Genomic DNA, 11,453 nt, shown 5'->3' with positions numbered 1-11,453 from the left:
ACCTCATTGTATAATTGTGTTTCATTTCAGATCATTGTGCAATCGGGTGGCCAGAACCGGCAGTTCACCTTCGATTATGTGTTTCCCCCTGAAGCCAGCCAAGAGGAGCTATACACAACGGCAGTCTCCAAAACAATCAAAGAGATCCACAATGGTAAGCTAGCTTTCGATCCATGTATATGTTGCTTGTAATCATTGGGGATAGTATATATATGTTATTGTAGGCATTTAGATACAGCATAAGCTTCCTCTTCCATTTAACTTACATTAAATCAATTTTTTCCAATTAACTCTCTTGAACATTGAAATGTAGAGTTTTAATTACTCTTCTCAAACCTTGAGGGTTTTTCTATTTATTATTGGTACTATTTTTTTCCATTTGTCTCTAGAATTTAACTTCACTCAGGTTGCCAGCCTAAATGTTTCTAATTTAATTTTTCAAGGACTGAATATCACCATTTCAAAATTGTTATCTAATTTCCTAATTCCATGCCTCCAGGATTAAATATTGCCATTTTGTCTTACTAATATTATCTTATGTTCAAATTTTATATATTTCTCTTGAATATGTCACAATTTTGGCTTACCAGTACTTTAATCTAATTTGATAATTAACAATCTCCAGGATTCAATGTCACCATTTTGGCTTATGGCCAAACTGGATCAGGAAAGACTTACAGCATGGGTACAAACTCACCGGAAAACTGCCCCAATGAAACAATGGGTATCATCCCAAGAGCCATCCGCGACATGTTTTGCACAGTCAGGGAGCGGGAGGATGAATACCAGTACCTGGTGAAATGCTCATTTGTTGAGGCAAGTCAATGACTTGATTGATTGTGCCCATGTGTAATTATTTCATTCTTTCATTCTTTGTTCATTTTTTTCTAATATGGATTTTTTTTTTAATAACACCAAAAGCATTAGATGATGTTTTGTGTCATTTTGTTTGTGATTCATTTTAATAAGTTGTATTTATTTATAACTATACATTTTTTTAGCTATCTTCCCTTCTGCCAGCAGACTATTTCCTCAGATGGCAACTTAGTTCTCTTTAAAATAACACATGGGATAAAAATCTGAACACATTAGTGAGATTTCTTAAAATTTTCTGATAGGTTCAAGAAAATTTAAATTGTGCTGCATTTCTGATCATTGTGATTAAATTTTATCATTTTTTGTTGGTTAAATTATTAATTAATTTACTGATTAATGTTAACAAATTATTTTCTTTTAAATTTTCTTGAACACAATCTAGCAATTGAGTACACAATCTTGAACACAATCTAGCAATTGAGAACACAATCTTGAACGCAATCTAGCAATTGATAACCCTCAGGAATGAAAGTTTTACAGCAAAGCCCTGTGCAATAATACTGATTACTACTCTGGCTAATGACTAATCATGCTCAGTTAATCCCTATTGATATTGAAGTAAGGGATTGTGGGTGTGTATAACTGAATTGAAATTGGGTAAGTCAGGGATCTTGCTGGTAAAGCAGCGCATGATGAAGTTTGTAATTCAAGGAATGTAGTGGTGGGATTTGATTATTTGCCTTACTTTCTGTACATCCAAAGTTTCTGTCGCCAAAGTTTTTGTCGCTCGCTCATTACAAGTTTTAGAACTCATAGTACATATGTAGAACATGAGTACAAGTCAGCAGCATGATGGTACAGGAGCAGTGTACTTGATGTAAATCAGTGGTTCCCAAAGTGGGCAGTACCGCCCTCTGGGGGTGGAGGAAAGATATGGGGGGGGGGACAGCGAGGAAGAAGGAGGTGGTAGGGGGGTGGCAATCCAAAGCCGAAGTCAGAAGTTCAAACGTTTGTTTGATAATTTGTACACAAAACATGTAGCACACGCTCCCAGCGATGGACTTTTTAACCCAGATCTAGATTTTTTGAACCTCTCCTGGGTTTCTAGTGTAAACTGTTGAAAATATTCGAAATCTGTGTTTTTTTGTGTCTGTGGGGGGCGCTATGTGAATATTATGTATATGTAGGGGGAGGGGCGCTAGGAATTCACTGGGGAGTCAAATGTACTCCAGCCTGCAAAAGTTTGGGAACCACTGATGTATATTAAGCTCATTACCATGGAAAAATTATTTTTTTTATATTCACAATTGTTATGTGTGTGCAGCTGTATGCAGAAAACCTGTATGACCTGCTGGCTCCAGGGCCCCGAGATGACAACATCCTGGACATCCGTGAAGGTGTGGGTGGTGAGATCAGGATGCAGGGAGTGACTGAGGTGCCCGTGGCATCATTGCAGGAGACCATGCGATGTCTTGAGCAAGTCAGTACCAATTTTTATCTAATTTCTTTGATAATATCCATCTTGACCTTTCTGAGGAAAAACTGATGAACATAAAATGATTAATTTTGCTTAAACACTTTCTGAGGCAATGGACAGTGCGTCTGTGTTGGCATTAAAGTTGGAATATAAATATTTCATATTGCTGAAAATAATATAACTTATGCAAAATGTTGTCCATAAATATTTTGAAGTTCTTGTATTTGTTGCATGTTTGTTGTGAGCCATTTTCTGATCAAGGTGCGAGTGGAATTTTCACTTTATAATGCAAACATGGTGTTAGTACCAAGGCTTTAGTGGAATGTAAATTACTTTATCACCTACATTGAAAGAGCCCTAGTGATATTTTATGAATTATTTGCAGGGAGTGCAGAACACAAGAGGTTAAATTTACATCTAGTAATTTCTGTGACATGGAATGAAAATGTATATTAAGAGAAGTTGAAAGGGTGTGTTTTGTATATTGTATAAAATTGTATAACTATTGTTATACACTTTGTTAGGTTACTTCCATGAGCTTCTGCAAAGCAAGCCAATGTGACTAAACAATTCAAAATTTTGTTTAATACTGAATGCGTTGCATTACACTACCATTGCTTGAGAAAAATCAGCTCTGAAGTTCTGGGTTGATTATTATTGATATTTTATGTGGATGAGCCGGCATTGCTGACAGATGAGATCAGCTCTGTAGCTCATTGCTAATTTTGTGTTTATGTTGAGCAGGGATCCCACCACAGAGCTACAGGCTCCACAGCTATGAACGCCCAGAGCAGTAGATCTCACGCCCTGTTCTGCGTGACACTGCAACAGTGGAAAAAACAGAACAGGTTATTTTCCTTTCCCACTCTTCTTTGTTTACTGGCTCATTTCACAGCAGATAACATTCCTGGTTCTCTAGTTTAAGACAAACACAAAAAATGTCCAAATTAATATCATGCTCAGAAACCATGTGCCTCAATATAAAATTAAAGACGACATACTCTACGTTCATTAATGCCCTGTTAATGGCAAATAAGTCGCCACTAAGCAGATTATGCACTCAAATCGCCGCTCGTCAATAACTCATTTGGCCTTCATTTGAAATGAGTATTTGGTAGCCTTCTTTTATAGTGGGTATTTGGTAGCCTTCTTTTATAGTGGGATTTGGTAGCCTTCTTTTATAGTGGGTATTTGGTAGCCTTCTTTTGAAGTGGGTATTTGGTAGCCTTCTTTTGTAGTGGGTATTTGGTAGCCTTCTTTTATAGTGGGTATTTGGTAGCCTTCTTTTGAAGTGGGTATTTGTTAACAAGCTCGCAGAGCCTGCCTTGAGCAGGCTATCATGGAAATCATTCTGATATCGCTAGTTGATAGATGATATTCATTACGTCAAACTTGTAGGTTATTCCAAGATGGAACAACTTAGGAAAATATAAACATTGACAATACTTATCGTAAGATTTCGTTCTATAGAACGGGTTGTCAGTAGATTCGCTAAGTGATGATTCGAGTTATTGGATCCGCTGCATTAAATTTTTTTCTTATCCAGACCACCGACTGATTTATCTTTGGTTTGGTTCGAGGGCCACAAGCTCGTTCTCGGTTTTGCGATTGTCAGTCCAGTTCATGACCTCTAATGCACCCGACAGCATCGTGGAAAAGTTAATTTACTAGAAATTTAATTCAATGGAGACATTTCCGCGACGAGATTTTGATCACCGAGATCTTGTTGATGCTTGGCCATGGTCTGCTTTAGTGTCATAGCTGCTATCGTTACAACGTTAAAATTTTATTTTTATTTACAGCACGTGGAAGAGATTAAAAGTAAAGAAGATCTGCTTAGGGAGCTTGGTGAATGCAAGAGTCAGTGGGACGACGAAAAACAGGAGCTACAGTATCGTACTGAAGACCTGACGACGCAGCTCTCGGTGGTGACCCAAAAGGTGGAGACATTGAGCTCACAGTTACGGGATCTGGAGAGAAAAAAGCACGCAGAACTGCAAGAGGCACTCAACATTGACGAAGCGACTCACATGGAAGCTTTCAGGAACAAAGACGAGAATCATGAGGCAGAAATTCTGAAAATTACCACCCAGCACCAGGAAGAGCTCAAGAATCTTGAGAGCAGTTGGGAAAGTCGAGTTGCGGAAAAAACGAAGCACCTGCAAGCGCAACATTCCAAGCTGTTTGAAGAGCACCAGGGTCAGGAGGAGGCTTACAGAGTCCGCGTGAGTGAGCTGCTGAGCGATGTAACTAATCTTCAGTTGGAGAAAAAGGCTGCTGAAGAGCAGCACAAGGCATCGCTCTCCTCCATTAGCGCTGACTGCGAGAAGACAAGGGCTCACAGCAAGGTTTTGGAATGTCGAATTCAGGATATCACTCTTGCCCAGGAAATGCTCAAGATCGAATTATCTCTGCAAAATAGAAATCACGAAGAAATTACGTCACAACTAAAACAGCAAGTTCAAAATTTGGAGGACAACAATACAAAATATGAGTTAGAAGTTAAGCAGCGCAATTGCCAACTTGAAGAAAGCTCTAGGCTTTTAGAGGAAGTTCGAGCTGACCTCAAGACTAAAAAAAAGGCGTGTCAAGATCTTGAGACTAGAAAAAAAGGAACGAAGTGAAGAGGTGTGCTCGCTAGAAGATCAGATAACGCATCTCAATAATCAAATTGAGAAATTAAATGAAAAGTTTGATTCTAAGGCGAAACAACACCAATCCCAAGTTTTAGCTCTAAGTGAGGAAAACATGAAGACGGTCCATGAAATAAAGGATACTTATGAGCGAGAAATTGGACTTATTTTTTTTTCATCAACTCTACCTTTTTCATTTAATTTCAGTTGCTGAATTATTGGTGGTATAGTATGAAACCACTACTCATACCTACTGGCTTCAAGCACCTGTCAGTTAATTTATTGATTTTTAAGTTGTTAATTATTTGCAAAGGTCGCAACAGCTCGAGAGAAAATGGACGAGAAGCTTAATGAACTGCAAGCTCGAATGGACTCGACTGTACAAGATCTCAACGATACCATTAAGAGCAGTGACTCGGCCGTCGCTCCTGTGCTTGCCAGTAAACTGGAGCTCATCAAACAAGTGCAGCAACAGGTGGCGGATTTGCAGGTACGTTCACGTCACTCATTGTCTTTGTATTTTTTTTCCTGCTACTTGTTTTTTGTCATTTCATTTTTTGTCAACTTATATACTACTTTAGTATAAGTTTTGGGAGCGAGTTTGGAAGAAATCTATTAATTTAGAGCTACTATTTTATAATCATACCTTATTTCTAAAGATTTTTGCTGTTCCTACTCCTCCAGAACACAATTTGGACTGACTTGTCCATCAACAGTACTAGTATTAATGCTGCAGATTAGTGCGAGTAACATTTAACTTCATAAAGACCACCGCAACCTGATTTATAAATAATAATTTTCAATTTATTGAGTTAATGACGTATGTGTGTTGCAGACGATGCATCGTGAGAACGAAGAGCAGCTTGTGAGTCACGAGCTCACGCACCATCAGGCTGCCGACATTTCTGCTGAAGAAGACGAGCATCAGCAGCCATCAAATGGCGACGGCAGTTCATCTCCTCGAGATAAAAGTGAGAACTGCTGTCTAACTGAGAGGAGAAAATCTATTTATAAATTAAACATGTATGAACATTGTACATCAGAGCCATTAGATAGCGACGGTAGTTCATCTCTTCAAGATAAAAGTGAGAACTGCTGGCAACCCAAGTGTAGAGAATCTATAAATTAGATACGTGTACGTTGAATGTTTGTCACTATGAAACTAGAAACTGGACACGTATATCCAGTACTATAAAGTTAGGTTTGAACTAGAATAAATGAGACTATAACGGAGATATGAATTGGTATGAGGTTGATTTAAATTATAGGTGAGAAGTCTACAGTTTGGTGCCTGCTGTCCACATTAATCAGTATAAATCTTGTGCAATAATTGCTAAGTTATGAAATCTGGACCAAACATTTGTCATAAGCCTTATCAGTCCTAATTAGCAGTAATGAGATAGTACAATTGGCAAATGGAAAGAAATTCAACAGTTTGATTTCAAATCATTATTTACCAGCTGGTCACCACTGCATGGCTGTTAAAATGCACCAAGCCTATTAAAAAGTGTAATCTATCTATCCATATATGTGTTTAACGGGAGACCACACAACACATAAAAATAAATAATTTCATTATAATAGCCACCTGTACCTGTTCACTTATTCAAGACTTGGAAATCCACCGTGAATATCAGTTATTGTTCTCCTCCAGGCCAAGACGAGTCCGCCTCTCCGGCCGCTGACTGCTCTGTGGCCAGCGCCCTCATGCGCTCACAGAAGGGACAGGAGCTCGCCGTCAGTATTTACTTCTTTTTCTGATGAAAAAGATGAAACCTTTACCTTACCTTTACCTTAACCTTTGAAACCTTTACAGATGAAACCTAAATAAACGCTGTGCTGCTTCTTCTGATATAACTTGCCAGTTTTTATTAAATTCTGGGCAGCTCCCTCTGATTTATTAGATTGTAACAAATCTATGTTCTAATTACTTCTCAATCGGAACTTCTCAAATGAAACATTATTAAACATTCTGTGGCTTCCTTCGATTTATTGGATTGTAATAGGTAATACCCTGTTTTTTTAATACAATTTAGATATTCTCCACTCTCCAGTGCAGTTTCATAAGAAATGTTAATGCGAAGACATCTCGAATACTTTTTATGGGGTGATTTGTTAGATTAGATTTGATTGTGACGTGATGTAATTCATCGTAACCTGCTTGTGAGAAATTGCATCATGCTAAATAGCTGATATATTCTTATTTCAATTTTTGCTAGTTTCTAAAGTCTATTCCAATGTTTTTAGTTTCTAAAGTTTATTCCATTTCAGAGTCTCAATCATGCGCTGGCCCAAAAAGAAGAATTAATGAGGAAGATGTTAAGCAACGATAAGGACATCGCCAACATTCGGTCGTCATACGAGCGCGCCATTCAGGAACTGCAAGAGCGCATATCCACCGTCGAGCATGAGAAGGAGAGCCTGCAGCAGCAGATCGTGTCTGCCCCCAGCAAGTACGTGACATCCTTTAACTGATCTGCATTGTATCAGGTCGCAATAACTCTTTATTTGGTTATCGATTGAACAGTAACCCTGCCAGCAAGTACAGTACGTGACATCCTTTAACTGATCTGCATTGTATCAGGTCGCAATAACTCTTTATTTGGTTATCGATTGAACAGTAACCCTGCCAGCAAATGCATAATATATCACTTAATTGACCTCGATTCTAACAGATCGCGATTACTCTTCCATTAGATGATTGCTGAAGCACTAACGCTGCCAGCGAGTGGCCGGCTTATCCCTTAACTGATCCATATTGTATCGCGCCACGATTACGCTTCCATTAGATGATAGCTGAAGCATTAGCAGTGCCAGAAGTTCATGGCATATCTAAACATACCCACTTTGTATCACCTCGAGTTCACTGATAGATGATAAATTTAAATTCTTGATTCTTGGACCGAGAAGCAAGACATACTCGCTCGACACGTTTTCTGATAATCTTAGAATAAAGAGAATTTCATCATATGATTCGAAAAGTTTTAAAAATCTTGTTCCAATTGTGAGTTGCAGGGGACTGAGAAAGAGCATCAAAAACAATACTGTAGCTTCAAGCAAGGGGGGACTATAGCTATTAATTGCTATTCATGGTTAGTAGAGGTAATCTTTAACCCTTTTAGCTGGAGGTGATGGGTTTCCAGGCTAATTTTATACATCGCTCTTGCTACCTCTCCTTTTGTATGCTTCACTGATTTATATTCCATCTAATTTCACCAGACTTGATTAATCAAACCTTTAAGTTTCCATCAGCATTCCTATTTAATTCATCACATGACCTGCTGCATGTCAATTTGTGCAGACTTGCGGAGCAGCGTCGTGAGCGAGTCCAGGAGCTCACGCAGGAGATTAACGACCTCAAGCAAAAAGTCATTGAGAGGAACAAGGCCCTCGAGATGAAGGAAATGTCCGAGAAGAGGGTCGAGCCTCTCTCCAATGAAATCCAGGTGCTGTGTTGCTCATCTCTCAGTAATCACTGTTATTTTCTTGAAGCTGTGCCGTAAGCTCTCATGTATTTTAAGTTTATACGTTGAACTTCTCGTAACTGAAATAATTATCCTTCTTTTTATTGTACCCATTTGATTTTTTCCGTCACATTCAAACATGTATCCTCTCAAAAGTATTCCCAGAACGTACGTATCTAACTTTAAAATTTGTAAATAAAATTATAAACCATCACGCCCATTATAAATCATTTACGTCAATTAATATATCTTTTCTGATATATGTTAATTAATATATCTTTCTTTTGTGACAGGCGATGAAACAAGCCCGCGTCAAGCTCATCTGCCAAATGAAGGAAGATAATGATAAATTCAAACGCGCTCAACAACTTAAAAACAAAGAGGTATCAATGTCTTGTTCTCATCATTGAATTAATTTTGTGAAATTATCCCAATAACAGCTAAGAAGTAGGTCATTTTTGTCTTTATTTTTGAACTACTTATGTGGAATTACTCCCATTCCTTCCTAGCTGTGTACTGGTTTCGGGGTTGCCATTATTATTTCATGTTTAAAATATTTAGGCAGTTAATGTTTCTTCAAATTTTGTGTGTTCCTAGCGATCAAATAGGAAGATCATGTACGCCAGAGCAAAGCCAAGGTATTTGAAAGCTTCTTTTTAGGTTCCCGCCAGAAAGTAGGTAAGTATACGCGATACCTCAGTAGAAGATCTCGATGGCTCAAGCTCCCCTTGAACGAGTTCATCGGTAAATGCTTAGGTTCAGATAATACGTGCTATGTAAGGAAATTTCTGCGCTATTGACTTTTTTTCTTCCATCAGTCTGTTTCCTTTTGAAATCTATACTTTTAATTATTTGTTTTCGTAGCCACATTCACATTAATGATAGTCAGACGTTTGACTAACGATTTTATTTTTAATTTATCCTCTACTTATAAAGTTAGTGGAAACATACCACTACATTATTATGCATTTTTTCCAGCAGTTTCTTAATGATGGGCTTTCATTTACACTTATGTATTCACGTTACAGACAAGCTGACGAAAGTAGAGCAGCAGTTGCAACATAACGACCTCAGTGAAGAGTTCAGGACTGAGCTCTTGAACAAGCAGAAGGATCTCAGCAGAGACTTGCAGCTGCGCACCGCTCAGATCAACGAACTACAGCAGAAGGTTCTCGAGGGCGATGGAGAGTCCTTGCTTGGTGGGTGCCAGTGTGAACCTTTCTTACGCAAGCGTGGGTCTGTATTATAAATTTAGCCTTACGCTTGTAGGTCTGTGCAGACTAAGCCTTACGCTTGGGGGTTAGTATAGACTAAGGTTGAACCCATTAGATTGGTGAATGAATGGGACACTTGTGTTCAGCAGTGTGCGAAGAATTTGCTACAAATATCAATTGAATGTGGTACAAGTACAATGTTAGAAAATCATACTTCTGTAACAGGAAAAATGTTTTGAGAGCAGAGGTAGTAACCCTGCCCAAGTTTTTGTACGATTTATTCAATTATACTCCCGCTGCGAAGTCCTTTGCTTCGTTACCTCGTGCAGCTCGAGTATCCTGCTCACTTCTATCATTATAAATGCATGAGAAGATAAACAGTTGTACTTCTCCATGTTTATGTACCACTTGTTATTTTTTAATCTTTTGTACCTTCATTAAACAATTCAATTTATTTGGACACTGACAAATATGAAGGCCGTGAGGCATTAGTTTCGGGTTTGATTTAGACATTGTTTTCGAACGGAAATTACAAGATTGTACTATAAACTATATAAGTGCTATATGTGCTGGAAAGTGTGGTTTTCTTCATCCGTTTTATATTTGGTTTTATCTCTTTAATAGTTCAAGAAATGATCCCGAAACTTCATGGAACTGGAGAATTGTTATTGAATATACGTTTGAACAGAACGGAAGCGGTTTGAAGGCCTGCAAGGCATGAGCGAGACGAAGGCGGCGCTGACGATGCTCTTCAACACAGCGGTGCAGCACAAGGCTCAATGCGCCTCTTCCCAGCAAGAGCTCCAAGAGCTACAGGTATTAAAATATATATAACTCGGTACTTACTGCAGTGAGTGACAGAGCGCAGTTTCACGGCGACGAAAACGTGAAGTCCCGGAAGGACAGACAGACGGACGGACGGACATGGCGAGCACAATAGCGCATTTTTTCCATAAATGAGAAAATGCGCTAAAAACACTGCATGAGAGTTATATATACGCTCTAAAGTCCTTGGTTCGTGTACCTCGGATCACTTGAAATAATATGACTCGACAGAATACTGGTTCAGTTACTCAGTCAAATCAAGGATTATATTTCAGCACTATAGGGCCAGTTTTTGTTCAAGGTATTTAGCTATGCAATACTTAACAATTGGTACGTATAAGTGAGTATCTAAGTTTATTTATCGGTTGTGGGCTGATTTGGTGTTATCGTTTTTGCTACGGCTGCTTCTTGTTTCCTCATTTCGCTCGATTAAAATTCATGTAAGTAAAAGTAATGCCGTCTGTCTTGCTCGGAAAGCGGACATGAATGAAGTGGATCAGTGAACAATGATATAAAGAAATGTTCTTTTTCCATTTCCTGCAACTCGAAAATGTTTACATCCACTTGTGCCATTTGTTTCACCAGGCGCAGTACAAGGAGTTGGTGGTCGCATCGGAGGAAACGGAAGCCATGCTTGAAGAAATCAAAGCTGCCCACGAACAGCAAATTATGAAGCTTGAGAATGCCCACGAGAACAAAGTGTCGTGTCTTCTGAGGCAGAAGTTGTCTTCTGATCAGGAGGTGAGATCGCTGTTGCAAACGTTTACTTCTTCTTCAAAATGCCAGTGATATGCAAGTAAAATATGCTTCGGCCTTTGATTAATTTTATTCTTTCTATGATATTATGAAGGGAGATATTTCTTTATCGTACAAAAACTGATGTATACATTTTTTAAAGTATGTATGTCTCCTATGTTTCACAATGTTTCATTAGTGAATGTGAATTAAAACGTTATGGTTTAGTTATTGTGTGCGACTGAACTCTCTATTATCGTTCTAGCTACAACATCTTTTATATAGGCTG

General features: G+C 38.5%; 1 protein-coding gene across 1 annotated transcript; it reads left to right on the top strand.

Annotated features, from left to right (window-relative positions):
• Positions 1–29: 29 nt before the first annotated feature.
• Positions 30–11,170, top strand: LOC108677011 (chromosome-associated kinesin KIF4-like; the record flags this gene model as incomplete). Its single annotated transcript, XM_018165160.1, has 16 exons — positions 30–154; positions 626–816; positions 2,141–2,296; positions 3,038–3,141; positions 3,840–3,903; positions 4,096–4,641; positions 5,240–5,416; positions 5,762–5,897; positions 6,581–6,663; positions 7,198–7,379; positions 7,457–7,468; positions 8,228–8,372; positions 8,684–8,786; positions 9,419–9,589; positions 10,293–10,420; positions 11,015–11,170. Coding segments are annotated over exons 2-16 (2,298 nt in total), but the record flags the coding sequence as incomplete, so codon positions are not given.
• Positions 11,171–11,453: the final 283 nt, after the last annotated feature.

The sequence above is a fragment of the Hyalella azteca genome, unplaced genomic scaffold (genome assembly GCF_000764305.2).
Source record: "Hyalella azteca isolate HAZT.00-mixed unplaced genomic scaffold, Hazt_2.0.2 contig10621, whole genome shotgun sequence".
Taxonomy (NCBI): Eukaryota; Metazoa; Arthropoda; class Malacostraca; order Amphipoda; family Hyalellidae; genus Hyalella; species Hyalella azteca.
This window is presented reverse-complemented; position numbering and strand designations above follow the sequence as displayed.